General features: G+C 37.9%; 1 protein-coding gene across 1 annotated transcript in view; it reads left to right on the forward strand.

Annotated features, from left to right (window-relative positions):
• Positions 1 to 3259: 3259 nt before the first annotated feature.
• The window catches only part of BUB1B (BUB1 mitotic checkpoint serine/threonine kinase B), a 51307-nt gene continuing 36692 nt past the window's right edge, over positions 3260 to 17874 (forward strand). Inside the window, exons 1-5 of the mRNA XM_043471449.1 lie at positions 3260 to 3509; positions 6594 to 6740; positions 11713 to 11772; positions 12160 to 12304; positions 16075 to 16271. Of these exons, the coding sequence (XP_043327384.1) occupies positions 3475 to 3509; positions 6594 to 6740; positions 11713 to 11772; positions 12160 to 12304; positions 16075 to 16271 (584 nt within the window). The 5' untranslated portion in view covers positions 3260 to 3474. The remainder of the gene's footprint in view (positions 3510 to 6593; positions 6741 to 11712; positions 11773 to 12159; positions 12305 to 16074; positions 16272 to 17874) is intronic.

Genomic DNA, 17874 nt, shown 5'->3' on the forward strand with positions numbered 1-17874 from the left:
TTGCTCTAGCTCCTTGGTTGAAGGCCTCTACCTCTGAGACCACTGGAGGATATTTCCCCTCTGCTGGAGCCTGCAGCAGGGTGCTGATGTGGCTCTAGAACAGGGTCCAGGAATGGCCTCCCAGTGCTCTCAGAATGGCCGGAAATTGAAATGTTGGAGCTGGGTTGTGCCCTTGGCACTTGGGCCTGAAGACAGTGCTGCTGGAGGCCAGCATCACACAGTATCAATTTCTACAGCCTCTGCCTATCAGTCCTCTCTCTACAAAGCTGGGGTCCTTGGGGCCAGGTCAAGAAGGGCCACTGCCCAAGACAGATATCAAGTGGCCCTCCCCATTCCAGTTCTTCTCAAGCCTATGGTTCCACCCTTCTTCTTCCTCAAAAACAAACAAAACTGCCTGCCAGGCACCCCATCCTTTTTTTTTTTTTTTTAATATGCAACATGTTGGAATAAGTGGAGGTTCCCACTCTTCATGATACTAGTTTCCTCCCCAAGAATTTGGCACCCAGAAGCTGAAGTTAATTAAACATAAACTTGGGTTGAAAGAATTCAACATAAATTAAGGTTGAATCCCTTAATTTAGAACTGAGGTTTGTGGCACCCAGAGCACTGGTCTAGAAGTAAGAGGCTGGCAGCATTCAGATCCTGTTCCGTTCTTCCTGTAATGGGTGACTCTCATTGCCACTTACTTCCTTGAGGTTGGATCACCTCCTGTATAAATTGAGTACAAGGATGAATATTTGGCAACTCTCTAAATTCTCCAAGACCTTCCTGTAGGGTAAAACTCTGGTCGGGCTAGTTCCAGATCAAAACAGCTTGCTTTTGCACTTCTTATTGATGACATAGCTTGTATCTTACCTGGTATCTTAATGGCCCTGCCATATGAATGCTTCTGTTCTTAGCTTGTGATCCATTCTGACCTTTTAGCTCTTTTCTGCTAGATGCAGAAAAGTTGATAACTGGTATCTTCTTGTTCACTATATGTATTTTTCGCATATATCAATATGGAAATTCAGGATCAGGCAATTTCCAGTGATTTGAGAAGATCCATGAAAAGTAGGGTAGTTTTTCCAAAAAGCAGAAGTAGAGTCCAGAAAGAAGTTTTCATGGAATTGGAGAGAAATCCAGCTCCTAGGAGAGTTCCCTAATACCTTGACACAACAGCTACTGTGAGATGCAACTAGGCAGCAGTCAGTAGCTTCCAGCCCTTGGGTTAATGCATCTTCTCACCCTTCCTCCTGGCAACACAAAGATGGTTTGGATTATTATGCCTCCTCTTCATTGGTTCTTCTACCTCAGGACAACTCATCACTGGTAAATACAAGATGCAACCACTGCTCTGATTGGCTGATCTGTTGCTGGGGTAAAGGGCAGCATGGTGATGCTGCTTTGCCAGATGTGGTTTCCTTCAGGTCCTGAACACACACACCCCCATTCAGTCTCTCTTGACCTTCCTCCCATCCTCAGAAAGTCCCTCTCTCCTCCTGTGGTTGCACAGTAAACAAGCAGTTTGTCCAGGGTTCCCTGGAGACCCAGAGGTTTTCACTTTGCAGTGTTTAGCCTGCTAAAGTAGGGTTTTGTATAACTCAAGAAGGCAAAGTTGGGGAATATCAGCCTTTGACAATCAAGAACACACACATCCCCCCCATGCCCAAGCAAGAGATTGTAGATTTTCTGACAACTAAACTAAACTAAACTGCCACTGATGCAGATAGGTATGACTTTGCACATAAACGTGTGAAAGTGAGAGGCTTGCTAGTCCCCAACTCCTACCACTTGCCACTGAACCTGAAATTCCATCATTAAGATTTATTCTGCTATGAATTTTCTCCCCCTGGGACCTACTGTTAAAATACAAAGAGCCAAACTCTGTTCTGAAAGATGTGTGAAAAAGCTTCTTTTTGGTCAAATAAGTCTAGAGATGCCAACATATTTTAGCATCCCCTGTGGTAGGCAGAATAACGGTCCCCAAAGATGAGCATGTCCTAATCCATGGAACCTGTGAATATGTCACCTTATGTGGCAAAAGAAACTTGGCAGATGTGATTAAAGTTTAGGACCTTGACACAGAAAGGTCATCCTGGATAGTATGAGTGGGTCTGATATAATTACATGAGTCCTTCAAAGCAGAGAGATTTTCCTGACTATGATCAGAGAAAGAGATGTGGTGACAGATACTGGGTCAGGGAGAGTGATGCTTCTGGCTTTGAAGGTGGAGGAAGGGGGCCACAAGCTAGGGAATACTGGTGAATGTCTCTAAAAACTAAAAAACAGGAAACAAATTCTCCTGAAGGGCCTCCAGAAACACAGTCCTGCCAACACCTTGTTTAGTGTGAGACTTGAGTCAAATTTCTGACCTATCAAATTGTAAGGTAATAAATTTGTGATGTTTTAAGCTGCTAAGTTTATGGAAGTTTGTTAGAGAGCATTAGAAAACGGAATGTTCTCCCTCTCTCAGAGATTCATGAGTGTGCATTAGCTATTAAAGGCTCCAGGGAATCTTTCAGGACTGCTGTGCAGCTAGGCTTGTTCAAAATCCCTGCTCCCCAGCCACATCTGAGCTTACCATGGTTTCTTCCTCAAGAAGTCAGAACTGGGACTAAAGAGTGTTGGTAGAGGTTGGTCTGCTGAAGCGGAAAAGGGCAAAACCTCCGGAGCTGTAGCATGGCTCCGCTGTAGCATAGCTGTAGCATATATTTTCTGCCTGGGACTGCAGCAGAGAAGCAAGGCGGTGTCATTACCACTTTACAGATGAGTTAAAACTGAAGGTCAGAGAGAATATGTCGCTTGCCTAAGGTTGCACATTTGGTACGATTTCGACAGAATTAGATTCTAGCTTTCTTCAACTCAAGTGCGGTGCAGGACACAGCTAGGTCAGAGCCGCTTAAGAACTCTGGACACTTGTGACACTTGGGGCAGACAGCAGGGGGTGGTCATAGCCTGGCCAGCCAGTCCAAAAATCAGGTCAAGCGCAAGCACTCAGAGGTATCTCACTATGCTCATTATATCAGAGAATTCTGGTGCTTAAAATGTTCCTCGCTTGGCTCAAAGATTAGCTCTAGAGCCTGGACGCAGAAAGCACCTGTAGAGAATTTACACCTGCTGAATTTACACCCGCTAAGCCTGCGGCACCTGGACAGCCACAGTCCTCGGAAACTACCACTCCCACTATGCACCGCGACAGCGTTGACTAAACCCGGGATAAACTACAAGTCCCAGGATTCCTTGGGCGCGAGCGCGGAGGAGCGGAGGGGCGTAGCACGTTGTCCGCGCGGGACCGTTAAATTTGAAACTTGGCGGCTGGGCGTGAGAGCTTGAGGTGGCTGGTTCGTGAGAAAATCGGGTGCGTGCTTTTTCGGGGAGCACCCTCCGGTCGCTTCAATACCTGGAAGGGCAGGTTGCAGAAGGAGGCCCAGGCGGTCTGAGGCCCTGAAGAAAGGCCCGCGGGAGAACGAGGCCCTGAGGCGGGAATGCAGGATGGCGGCGATGCAGAAGGAAAGGGGTGCTCCGAGGTAGGTACCGGAGAAGGGCGGCCGGGAGCTGGGCCTGCGAGCTCCTAGGGTGCCTGGCGGTGAAGAGGCTCCGCTCAGAGCAGTCCAGGAGAAGAGCAGGCCCGACCGAATCGTCCTCCCTGCTGGAATTGGACACGAGGAGTGGAGGTGAAGGCACAGGGTTAGCACCGACCTCGGTGGGCTGAGGGCGCGTGAGAATCCTGCTGCATCCAGCTGCAAAGCCAAGGAGGCTGTGGGACCCCGGGGGTCTAAAGGGCTTGGAATTTGTGGTCTGTGTTTGTAATCTCAACCCAGCCATTCGCTAACTCTGTGACTTTGGATACGTCTTTAAATGAAGATGCTGCTATTAACGCTACTTACCATTCCGAGTTCTGGGAGAATTCAGAGTATTTGTAAAGTAACTGCCTCCAAATAAGTGCTTAGCACATGATAGGTGTTGTCTTTAAGTTAGTAGCTTAGTTAGAAATCTAAAAAGCCCTTCTCCGCATGCTTGCTGTTCTTATTTATACATATATAAACTCTGCTGGATTGAGAGTCTATGTTCGTTTTCATTACGGGGTACACGGTAATTACGGGCTTCCCAGGTGGCACAGTGATAAAAGAATCTGCATGCCAATACAAGAGACACTAGAGAGACTAGGGTTCGATCCCTGTGTTGGGAAGATCCTCTGAAGCAATAAATGGCAGCTCCACTATTCTTGCCTGGAAAATTCCATGGACAGAGGCTACACTCCATAGGGTCACAGAGAATCAGACACCACTGAGCACTACCACCACACAGTACTTAGATAAATGTCATTTCACGAGCTCTTTAATTCATGCAAAAGATAGATATACTTTTTATTTTATATTGGAGTGTAGCCGATTAACACTGTTGTGATAGTTTTAGGTGGACAGCCAAAGGACTCAGCCATACATGTATCCATTCTCCCCTAAACTCCCCTCCTATCCAGAGTGCCACCTAACATTGAGCAGCGTTCCCTGTGCAATAGGATAGGACCTTGTTGGTTATCCATTTTAAATATAACGATGTCATGCGAGATATATTTATTAACCCCCTACAAAGTACTAGGTGTAACAAAAACACAAAAATCCCTGTCCTTATGAAGCTTAAGTTCTGGGTGGGATGAGGGTAGGGAAAACAAAAATAAGCTAAAAGGTAGATAGTGGTTGGTACAAAACCAGCAAAACTGGGGAGGAGGAGGGTTGGTGCAATTTTTTATAGTTTTGAAGAGAGGGCCTCACTGAAAATGTGTCATTTGGGTCAAGACTGGAAGGAAACTCAAGAGTTAGTCATGCATTGATCTGGGGGGAAGTACAAAGGCTGGAGGGTGAGAGCTGGGGGAGGCAGGGGCACTGGCTGAGTAATTGGAGCAGAATGAACCAGAGAATAAGAGGAAATGAAGTAAAAAAAAGGTGAAGAGGCAGGCATTGTAAGGACTTGGCTTTTACTTTGTAGTTGAAAGTTATTGGAGGGTTCTGAGCAAAAGAAAGACATGATCTGACATGGGTTTAAACAGGATCACTTTGGCTGCAGTATCGAAAAGACTAAAGGTAGAAAAGGATGGATGCAGAGAGACCAGTTTAGAGGTTATTGAAATAGTCCAGGCAAGAGAAGATGGTGGCTTGAGCCAGGCTGAAAACTGGAGACGCTGAGAAGAAGGTTCATTTCTGGATATGTTCTGGAGGTGGAACCAACAGGACTTGCTGGATGACTGGGGGGTGTGAGAGGGGTGTCTAGGTTGCATTAAGATTTTTGACTTGAGAGCTGGATAAATGAAATTGCCATTTATTTGAGATGAGGGAAGAAGCAGGTCTTTGAGGAGGCAAGAGGAGGAGGAGGGAGGGAGGAAGCAATCCCAGCTCAATTTTGGACATTTAATAGATATTTTAATTGCTATTTTAAAAGAAAAAATCTAGAAACCTCAATAAATATTTATTCAGTGCTTACTACTGTTAGATCATGAAAATAGAAAAAATAAATGACATGGCCCTTATATTTACACAAAATAGTTAAAAAGATACGAGTAGTTACAACTTACATTATTAATCACTTATAGTTTGTTTTCCTGAAGGGAGTTTTCAGCTCTCATCTAGACTGAGGTCACACAAAACTTTCACTTTATTTTTGAAAAATAGTGCCTGCCTGTCTGTCTCTATTTTACAGAAAAGACAATGGCACCCCACTCCAGTACTCTTGCTTGGAAAATCCCATGGAGGGAGGAGCCTGGTAGGCTACAGTCCATGGGGTCACTACAGTTGGATAGGACTGAGTGACTTCACTTTCACTTTTCACTCTCATGCGTTGGAAAAGGAAATGGCAACCCACTCTAGTATTCTTGCCTGGAGAATCCCAGGGACAGAGGAGCCTGATGGGCTGACGTCTGTGGGGTCGCACAGAGTCAGACACGACTGATGCGACTTAGCAGCAGCAGCAAGTCTCTATTGTAAACACAGAAATAGCGTCTCTTAGCCAGAAATAAGCTTCTCTGCGAGGATTGTGAAGTTCTGAAGTTCAGAGTATATACCCTTTGTGGTGATTACCTCCAAAAAGCTTTTCCGGATTCCCGCCATAGAAGTAATAAAATTGGAGGAGCCATTTATGACCAGTAAACTGTATTTTTGTCTGCTTTTACTCTGGGCTGCCTTTATATATAAACTTCAGTTTTAAGTAATCAGTTGAAACATGGGGTTAGTCTGCTGAACACTTTGCTAATTTTAAATTAAACAAGGTGATGCATTCAGTGATAGACATCAATCTGATTTTTGACTACTTTGCCAAATTTATAATATTTTTTCCCTTTTTTCTTCCTGTCATAAACTTTCTTCTTAGAATATTGCTCACAAAACTGTAGCCATGGTCTCTCTTCCATTAGGTAATACTGCAGCCCTGAACTTGGAAACCAGGTCACAGATAGGCTCAGAAGGTTAGGAGTATAATATTAATAGCACAACTAATGTGCCAGCCCACTGTATTCAACTCAAAGATCATGAATTATCACTTTTCTGAAAACATTTACAATAATCCAGTGTTATAACAATTCAGTGTTAGTATGAGATTTACTTTTGTTTCTCTCTTCACAGTGAAGCCATGTCCTTGGAGGGAGATGAATGGGAGCTGAGTAAAGAAAATGTCCAACCTTTAAGGCAGGGGCGGATCATGTCCACACTTCAGGGAGCGCTGGCACAGCAGGACTCTGCCTGTAACTCTGCTCTTCAGCAACAAAAACGGTGTGTGGGGTGTTTGGAGCTCCACCAGTCATCATTCATCCCCAGCTGTGGTGGTTACTGTGGGTGTGGACCCACGCAGGATGGCATAAGGAGTACTAAACTACTCTTCAAAAACTGGTAGTCTGAGAATCTGTTCCCCTCTTGTTTTCTCATCACACAACAGCTATCTAAAGATCCCCTCAAGTGCACTTAAGAACAAGAGCTATAGGATTTCATTTCACTGTGAAGCAGCCAAACTTTTGTATCAATAGAAATATTTCTCATACAGGGGGAACTGATAAGTAAAGCAAGTATCATATTATAGTATTTACCAAAAGAATTATGTCATTCTAAATCCTGAAACAGAATTAACTCTTTGAGACTAATCAATTAATGAAATTGCTTCTTTGTATTCTGAATACTGAGGGAGAGTGCATCTGTTTATCCTTTGTGCTCAATTATTAATGTTCTAGGAAAGTATTTTTGAGAATGTGTGCAAAAGAAACAGTGGTCTCCAAAGAAAATATAAGACTTGGAGAAACTGAATTTAAGGAACTCAGGGTAATGAAAAGCTGAAAAATACCACTATATTGTTCAATATAGTGAACAATAAAACTTGCTCTCCTTTGAAAAACGTTTTGATAAATACACTTTTTTCAAAAAGGTAAACTAAAGTATTGGTTTCTACCTGCAGTCTCATGACCAAAAAATTCCTGTATTATCAGCAAATTATAATTTTGATCTAATGTAATGAATACCCTTGATCATCTCTTTGAATCTTTAAAAGCACTGGATTTTATGGTTTTGTTTCACAGATGGTGTTCTATTCTTAAATCTTTTTGATGACATTCTGTGACATTGTACTAGTTTTTCCACTTCACTAACTACTCTTCCTTTTTGCTTGTTGGCTTCCTACTTCATTTTACCTAAGTTTCTGTTCTTTGCCCTCTGTTCTCATTCCATATTCAAATTTTCCAGCGTTATTTAACTACTGTTTACATCTCTTACTTGCCTTCTAAATGTCTTTTTTTATCTACCTGGTAGCATATGATTAGATAAATACTTCACTAGTGTATGAGATACTGAATCTCTTCCCTCATGTAGGACCTTCCTTTTTCTACTCCATTTTGATGGTATGAATTAATCTGAATGATCTTACCTCACTGCTCTCTCATACTCATTGATTTAGTTGATTGCTAGGGATTGGTGATTTTTTTTTTTAAGATCTATTTATTATTATTTTAAACTTTTGACTGTGCTGGGTCTTTGTTGCTGTGTGCAGGCTTTCTCTAGTTGTGGTGAGCAGGGACTGCTTTCGTTGCAATGTGCAGGCTTCTCGTTGAGGTGGCTTCTCTGGTTGAGCACAAGCTCCAGGCTCATGGGCTTCAGTAGTTGTGACTCTGTCTCAGCAGTTGTGGCGCAAGGGCTTAGTTGCTTCAAGGCATGTGGGCTCTTCCCAGAGCAGGGATCGAACTTGTGTCCCCTGCGCTGGCAAGCAGATTCTTAACCACTGGACTACCAGGGAAGCCCCTGGTTTTTTAAGTATAATTTGCATGCAGTGAAAGGCTCAGATTTTTAAATATGCTTAGCCGATTTTGATATACATTTCAAGACAGAACATTTTTATTACCTCAGAAGGTTCTCTCCTGCACCTTCCCAATCAATCTTCCCCTCCTTCATGAAGAAACCAGTGATCACATTTTTATCACCATAAGTTAGTTTTGTTTATTTTACTCTTTTATATAAATGGAATCATACAGTACTTTCGATATGTTTTTTAGGCATTTCCATGTTGCATGTATTAGTGGATTGTTCTTTTTTTTTTTTTACCGAGTAGTATTTCATTTGTTTATCCATTTATCAAATGATAGACAAATGGATTCTTTCCAGTTAAGTGTTTTGTGGGTAAAGCTGCTATTTACATTCTTGAGTAAGACTTTTTGTGGACATAGATTTTCTTTTCTCTTGCAATAGCATTGCTAGGTCATAGAATAAGTGTTTGTTTTCCAAAGAGGTTGTAACATTTTACACTCCTATGAGCCACATATTAGAATCCATTTGCTCCAGATCCATTCCCATATTTAGTGTGGTCATTTTTTTTTTTTTCATTTTAGCCATTCTGGTGGATGTATAATAGTATCTCATGATGGTTTTACTTCCCATCTCCCAGGTGACTACTGAAGTGAGCGCTTATTTACTTGTTTATTGGCCATTTATATATCTTCTTTTGTGATGTGTTTGTTCAGATATTTTGCCTTATTTTACAATTGGAAGATTCCGCTGGAGGAGGGCATGGCAACCCACTCCAGTGTTCTTGCCTGAAGAATCCCCATGAACAGAGGAGCCTGGTGGTCTACAGTCCATGGGATCACAAAGAGTTGGACATGACTGAGCATCTAAGCATACACATAGTCGGATTGCAAGAGTTCTTTATGTAGTATACAAGTCCCTTATCAAATATATGTTTTAAAATATTTTCTCCCAGTTCATGGCTATCTATTTTCTTGGTGGTATTTTTTGACAAGCAGAAGTTTTTAATTTTGATGTCTGATTAATTAGTGTTTTTCTTTTAGTACCTTTTGTATCTCCTCTAGGAAATCTTTGCCTGCCTGAAAGGTCCTTTTTTTGAAAAAAGGAAAAAATCCTGTGATTTTTTTTTTCTCCCTAGTAGATATGTTTTAGCTTTTATGTTTAAGTCTGTGATTCATCTTAAATTTATCCTTGTGCATGGTGTGAGGTTAGAATAAAAGGTCTTATTCCTTCATCCCTACCCTCATATGCCTATCTAGTTATTCTGCCTTCATTTGTTGAAGAGAGTTTTTTTTCTCTCCCCATTAAATTGCTTTGGAGCTTTTGTCAAAAATCATTTGGTTGTGTATGTGTGGGTCATTTCCGGACTCTATTCTGTTCCATTGATCTAACTGTCTACCTTTTCATCAGTTGTATGTTGTCTTGATTAGCTTTATATAATAAGACTTGAAGTCAGGTAGAATAAATTCTTCAACTTGTTCTTTTTCAAAATTGTTTCAGCTGTTATTGGTCTTTTGCTTTTCCAAATTTTAAAATCATTGTGAGATTTTAATCATTGTGTGAGTGTCATAAAAGTCAGTTTGTGAGACTGCTAGGATTTGAATTGGATTGCATTGAACCCATAGATAAATTTGGAGGTTTGCTGATTTTTACCAGTAGTGTCTTGATTTTTCTTTTTTCATTATTTCATTATCTCATACTTAAATCACCATTTTAGTCACACAATTGTGGCCCCTTTTCTAATTTCTCCTATTATACTGTTGTTATCAAACAGGGTTCTTGGATTCTTTAATCAATAGAAATTGATAAGAGGCCAGACAAGACATTCAAGCAAGGCTTTACTGGGACTAGAGCTGCAGGGAGCAAAAACAAGTAACAGGTTCCCTTGCTTGCTTCCTGAACATGGGCTACCTGGTTCCCTCAAGGGAGTCGGGGTAGGGGCGGGTTCAAGGTTTGGGCTGGAGGGGTGGCTTGGGTGATCTACCCACCCCCTTGGTTTTGCTGTATTCAGGGGTCATACTGCAGTATCCTGCTTTTGCTCTGGGCACCTTAGAAGTAGCAGTTGGGTTTTTGGTCTTTTTGTATCTTGTTGTTCAAAATTTGTTCCAACTGCTCATGTACACAGTCATTTTTTAGTCCCTTATAGTTTCTTTATATTCTGTTGCTCCAGAAAACATTTGTCCAGGTGCAAGCACTGTAGCCAAGGGTCCCAGGTCCCAGCCTTTTTCAGTATTACCTGATTAATCTTTTTGAAATCTTTTCTTACCATATTCAAGATACTCTGCAATTGAAGAACCACTACTGGCTTGAACAGGCAGAATCCAAGCTCTTTAAATTTGCATTTAAAGCATTCTCTTACCTCTCCAGATATCTCCATTTATTCCCAATACTGACTTTATGTTATAGCTTAATTTTCTCTGGATAAGTTCTCCGACTTTGACAACTTTACTCAATACTGATTTCCCTCTCTCTTGGAAAACTCTTTTTCTCTTTGAAATCTTATGTTTCCTTCAGAGTCCCACCTTCTAGGACTGCTTCTATAACACCTCCTGTTGACATCATGAACCCTTTACTATCAATTCTTGGCAATTATAAAATACACCTCTGTATTGTTAGTTGACTTTTCATTTATGTACTGTCTTTCTTATTAGAGCTTAAGGGTCTTTTGTGTCAGGGACTATTCTTATTCTTTATGTTAAACATAATCCCTTATACAGTTATTACTGATAAATTGTTTATTTAAATTGTGGTTTATTACATAGCACTTCCCCTCTATTCTGACTGGTCAATGTTTAACTTCATCTTACCCCTCTGCCTTTGTAAGCACATTATAAAGTCATATTTCACACTTTCTCTGAAACATTCCTCCAATTTTTATATGGTCTAATTCTTCTTTGACTAATGTTATCTATGGAATTTTTCTTTAAGAGTCTTATTTCTATATATATATTTATGTGTGTGTGTGTGTATTTAGCTTCTTCAGTACTATCATATGCATATAAAGGTAATGGATGTCATTTATTGAGTACTTAACTACTTACTTTGTCTAAACACTTTACACTTAAGACTAATCAACCTAATAAGATAGATCATATTATTATCCCCATTTTACAGATGAGGTAACTGAAAGCAGAGTTTAAATAGCTTTTCTAATGTCACTCAGCTAGTGATTAGTGGAGCTGCACTGGAACCTTGGGAGTCTTGTTCCAGAGCTTTAAATGCTGTGTAATACTTCTTTTCTATAAGTTGTCTTGAAATTTCTCTAATTTCTTCATGTTTTATCTCTCCAGTTGTTATCAAACAGAATCCTGATTATTTCTTTCTGTTTAACAAGCCCTCAAACTCCAGTACAGTTATCTAGATTGATATTAAATACTTAATAATGAATAAAAATAAAGGTGACACTTGTTCATTTGGCTCTTACTACTATTGCTTATGCTAACATTTTCTGTTTAAATTTCAGGGCATTTGAATCTGAAATTCGATTTTATGCTGGAAATGACCCTCTGGATGTTTGGGATAGGTGAGTCTTTTTTATTTAACAGGGCAATAGAAACTTAATAGATGGAGTTCTTATAGCTGTGCTTCTCAAACTGGGTTGTGTGAAGCAGTGTGTCAGAGTAGAGAGTACTGTTTTTGAGACACAAAGAAGCAGAATAATCATAGTGTATCTTCCTGAGGTGTGACTATGAGCTATACCCATCTGCCACCATCCTCATTATTTCTCACAGGTACATATTAGCAATATTTAGAAAAGTTTGAGAGATACAGGTTTAGAACATGTCACTGAAAACCTCTAAATAAACATTGTCAACATATTAGATATTTCTGCTTTGAAAAGTCCAGAATGGATCTTGGAACAAGACCTGTTAAACTTGAAAAATAATTCATTTCCTCTCTTCCCATTCAGATATATTAACTGGACAGAGCAAAACTATCCTCAGGGTGGGAAGGAAAGCAATATGTCAACGTTATTAGAAAGAGCTGTAGAAGCACTACAAGGAGAAAAACGATATTATAATGATCCTCGATTTCTTAGTCTCTGGCTTAAGCTGGTAAGTCTTTCTGAAGTGCCATCTGAGTTTAAAATATTAATTTAAGAGATTTTTCTCTATAGGTATCTTATATATCCAAAAACTAAGCTGTTCAGTAGATACTAAACATTCCATATATACTCAATATTTGTTAAATTGTCTCCATCTAGAGATGCATTTTGCTATAATTTTTTTAACCCATTAAAAGTGATCGTAAGACTGTATATCTCTCTGTAGGAATGGGTTATTTATTGATTTTAATCATCATTAGGCCGTGCAGCTGTACTTGGGGAGGACATATAGGAACCAGCCCTTGGTAGTAGTATGATTGTTTGGGAAAAGCTTTTGTAGGTGGTTCTGCTGTTCCTTTCTTCCATTTTTTGAATCATCACCATAAAAAAAGTGTTGTTTATATTTTATCTGTCTTTCGGTTTTTTTCACTTAGTATGTTGCTATAATTAAAACTATTGACGTGACCACTTTGTACTGTCTTACTTGACATGTAGTTCTTTTAAGAACACTTTTGAGGATTTTTTATGAAAACATCTTCTTTATAAAAATGACGGCCAGAGTTTCTTAGACATTAACTCTTTTCTTTTATCCTAAAAGAGATTAGAAAAAAGCAACTGGGGACTTCCTGGTGGTCCAGTGGTTAAGAATCTACCTTCCAATGCAGGGGACACAGTTTCAATCCTTGGTTGGAGAACTAAGATCCCACATGCCATGGGGCAGCAAAGCCCACACATGACAACTACTGAGCCTGCACACCACAACTAGAGAGAAGCCTGCACATCTCAAAAAAAGATCTCACCTAACCCAACTAAGACCTGATGCAGCCAAAAATAAATAAATAAATAATTTTTTTTAAAAAAAGGAAAAAAGGCAAGTGATAAATATTTAGAATAGAAGTTTAGGTGATAGATATTGGATAAAAACTTTAATAAAATATATAAAAAATTAAAAATAAGTAGTCAAGTAATTCTAAATAATAGACTATTTTCAACAATCATTGTAATATGATGAAATACCAACACTGGAAATTAATAACTTTTCTGGCTAAAATATATCTCTATATTTCTGGCTAAAATATAATCAAATAATTATTAATATAGTTAAATGAATCTTGAAGACATATTATCTTGATTTCTGCAGGTCATTTGACATATCTTGGCATCCTTGTGTAAGTTGGTGACATTACCTTTAGGGATAGAAGTTATGGGAATTTATAAGAAAGGGTGGCATACAAAGAATGCAAAACAGATTTGTTGGTATGGAGACTGTGGTTCCTGATGGTGTACTAATAGATTTTGTTGTTCATTCTATTTTATATAATATTCTTATATGTGACTTGTTAGAAGATTGAACTAAATAAACCTCTAAAGCTACATTTAATCCCAGGTTTCTATGATTATATTTAGTTGGAGCTATTAAAAGTAGTAATTGGAATAATTTCTCTGTTCATTTGTGTTAACCCAATGTTTGTAGTGAAGACCAATGGTTATCATAGAGTAAAAAGCATAATTAAACCAATGCTTCTGAAAGAATGATCTTAGGTAAGTACAAAAATTGAGAGTAAGCACTTAGAAATTTTATTGACAGTTTAACACTGACACATCTATGGACATCATTTTTCTAGTAGCTTCTATTTTTATTGTATTTTTTAAAAATATCAGTCAACAATGCAACGGAAACTTTTAGAAACACACGCCTAAAACTGTCCTCTTCACCACAGGTAATTGGAGAAGCACTGATCTAGATAACCCTCAAATTCAAATTATTAGCCCTAGAGTGATCAGCAGTAATCTAAACTTTGTACCTGGGAATCAGGTGCATATTAAATTATTTTGCTCTCTTAGTGAAGAGGAGTATAGATGGGTTCCTCACACTACTCTTTTGCTTTGCAGAAAGTTTTCTCCAGTCATTTTTATAAAGGATAACTATAATCTAGCTAAGGAAAAGTTTGTTCTTAGAAAATATCCAGTATTTTTAGTTAAAAGTTTAAAGTGGTTTTAATTTGGCTTTTTAAGAGTTACCAGAAAGATATATTTAACTTTTGAATCGATTAATCTAACCATCTTATCCTTTTATTTATGTTACTTCTTAAGTGATCTTATTCAGCACTCTGGAATAATCCAAACTGTATTCACTGCCCCATGCTGCACCACAGCTATGCAGAAAACCATTACTGAAGTGCAGTCAATTTTAAACTTTATGCAGTAATAGATATCAAGGACTTGCTCTTACAGTGATAAACATTAAGAATTATTACTTTGCTTGAAATATCATCACATGTGGGAAAACATCTCTAATTTGAATAAGCAGAAAAACTCCATTACTGAATTACTATGAAATTAAACTATAAGATACTAATAGATTTTGTTAAAGATATAAATGGAACATTTCATTTTTTTCTACTAGACCATGGGTAGGGACTGGAATGTAGTAGAGAGCAATGTTTTCTGCCTTTGTGGAACTTACTTTATTGAGGAAGACAGATGGTAAGCAATTAATTGTAAGTGTAACAGAAGAGAAAGAGGGAAAGTGTTGAGATATATGGTAAAACATACCAGGCAGACTAAACCAAGGCTAGACAATCAGGAACAGAAAGATATGAATGAAAATACATGTAGTAAATGAACAGGAGAAAATGTTATCCTCTGCAGTAGTAAAAGAACTCTTAACAAGATCACTGAAATGCTACTTTTATATGAAAGCAGAAACTTAAAAATAAGTATTGGCTATGAAATTATATTTGGAAATAACTACTAACATTTTAAATTTGTATAGCCATCTTAGAAAGCAATTTACTTTTTAACATAGTTCCACTTATAGGAATTTATCTTAAGGGAATAATGTAAAATGTGAAAGGCAATATGCTTAAAGGTATTCTTTACACAATTATTTACAATTGGGAAAAATTAAAAGTGGTTTGTCCAAAAAATAAGGGAATAGTTAAATGATGAAAGATCTACTAGATGGAACATTGTTCACCCATTCAAAAATATTAATTAAGTAGCAGCATGGAAAAATGAATGATGAACAGTTAAATGGAATAAAAATATTTAATTATGATTAAAACTATAAAATGACAAAAATCTTTTTATCCTGTGGAAAGATGATATATGTTCCTTTTTTTTACTCAAGAGAAAAATAAAGACTGAAAAAATATATCAAACTTGTTAGTGGTGTGGGATTTTTAGTGACCCCCCTCCCTTTCCCTTTTTGCTGCTAGAATTATCTGTATTATAGCTGGTCTTAAAGAGTTCCCTTTTAAAATATAGATTTGACCATGTCATTTCTTTGCTTATACCTCTCCTACCCCAACACATATAACATTGACTATCAGGTATATTTATAATTGATGAGCTTGACTTTCAAGCCTGGTCACACCTTTTTTCCCCAAACTTCTATCTAGCCTACACTTCCACAAACTTCAGTGTCTTCAGTGTCTTTGCTTATGCTTTTTTCTCTGCCTAGAGTGCACTTCATTTCCCACCCTTTACCTTATATAAGTCTATTTCCTCTTAAGGGCCACACTCCAATGTCATGCATTCTTGAAAGCTTTCTTCCCCATTTCTTTTTCTTACAAATTAATTCCTTACTTTTGTCAGGTAAAGGATTAGTGTAAATGTGTTTTAGGTCCTCCCAATATATTCCTTATAATCTTGTGTTATAATAGATAATATTTTTTTCAGTGCAGAGACTACATATTGTATCTCCAATGACTGGCACAAAACAGACAATATGTGAAGAAAAGTTGGTTAACTGCTGATGCTTTTGATTTGTTACAGGGGCATTTATGCAACGAGCCTTTGGATATGTACAGTTATCTACATAACCAAGGAATTGGCATTTCACTTGCTCAGTTTTATATCTCATGGGCTGAAGAATATGAAGCTAGAGAAAACTTTAAGAAAGCAGATCTGATATTTCAGGAAGGTATTGAACAGAAGGCTGAACCACTGGACAGACTGCAGTCCCAGCACAGGTAAACTTCCTCCTGGAGCTTTTCTTAACTCTTTAATAGATACAAAAAGGTGTTTTGCATCTGAATATAGTGCTCTCTGTGGATTGGCAAGTTAGCTTTATTACTATTCAGTTTTTTTAAAGACATATTTAAATATTTTCTATTTAACATACAGTAAAATCTAGTCTGATGTACAGTTCTCTATGTTTCAGAAGTAAATAGAAACATGTAACCATTATCATAGTTAAGATATATTTGAATAATTTCATCACTCCATAGAATTCCCATGTTCTTTTGTGGTCAACACCTACTCACAGTCCCAGCCTCTGGCAACCATTGATCTATTCTCCAGCCCTATAGTTTAGACTTTTCCATAATGTCATGTCAGTGGAATCATATAGTATATAGTCTTTTGATTCTGGGTGCTTTCATTTAGCATAACACATTTGAGTTGTAAGAGTTCTTTATTCTGAATACAAGTCTTTTGTCAGATGAGTGATTTGTAAACCTTTTCTCCCAGCTTAATTCTGGGAGTGACTTTTACAGAACAGTAGTTTTTAATTTTGAAGAAGTTTAGTTTATCAATTATTTCTTGTATGGGTTGTACTTTTGGTATATCTAAGAATTCCATCTAGCTACAGGTCACAAAGATTTTTCTCCTGTGTTTTTATCTTGAAGTGTTATAGTTTTACTTTTTGTTTTTAAATTTGTGATCCATTTTGAGTTAATTTTTGTAGAAGGCATTAAGGTTCTTTTTTTCGCCTATGAGCCTTTTTTATTCATGTGCCTTTTGTTGAAAAGATTTTCTCCATTGAAGTACCTTTGCATTTTTGTCAAAAATCAAGTGATCATATTTATGTAGGTTTATTTCTGTTACTCTGTTTTCTCTTTTGGTCTTTATGTCTATCATTGGTATATATTGCACTATCTAGATTGCTGAAGAGTTAGAGTAAGTCTGGAAATCAGTTAGTTGTTCTTTTTAACTCTTCTAGTTCATTTGACTTTCTGTATAAATTCTAGAATCAGCTTTCTGGGATTTTGATTAGTATTATGCATGAACAAGATGCATTTCTCCATTTATTTAGATTTTTTATTTCTTTGAATAGGCTTTGGTGGTTTTTTATCTTTCAAGGACTTGGTCCACTTCATCTAAGTGATGAGTTAATGGGCATAGAGTTGTTCATGGTATTTCTTTATTATCTTTTAAATGTCTGTAGGTTAGGTAGTGACCTTCCTCCTTTGTTTTTTTTCATATTGATAATCCTGATATTGGTCCTCTAGTTTATCAATTTCTATTGATCTTTTTAGGAAATCAACTTTTGCTTCCATTGATTTTTTTAATCTTAATTGATACTCTGCTCCTAATTTTATCAATTTCTGCTCTTTATTATTTCCTTCTTTGTGCTTACCTTGGGTTTAACTTGCCCCTTTTCTAATTTAAGGTGACACTTAGAGCACTGTTTTCCAGATAGAGCTTTTTTTTCTAATATAAAAAATTTCTGTCTAAGCACTGCTTTAGCTTTATCCCACAGATTTTGATAATAATACTATATTTTCATTTTCATTCAGTTCAAAATATTTTCTAATTTTCCTTATGTCTTCCTTTTGATCCATGGGATATATA

The sequence above is a fragment of the Cervus canadensis genome, chromosome 6 (genome assembly GCF_019320065.1).
Source record: "Cervus canadensis isolate Bull #8, Minnesota chromosome 6, ASM1932006v1, whole genome shotgun sequence".
NCBI lineage: Eukaryota > Metazoa > Chordata > Mammalia > Artiodactyla > Cervidae > Cervus > Cervus canadensis.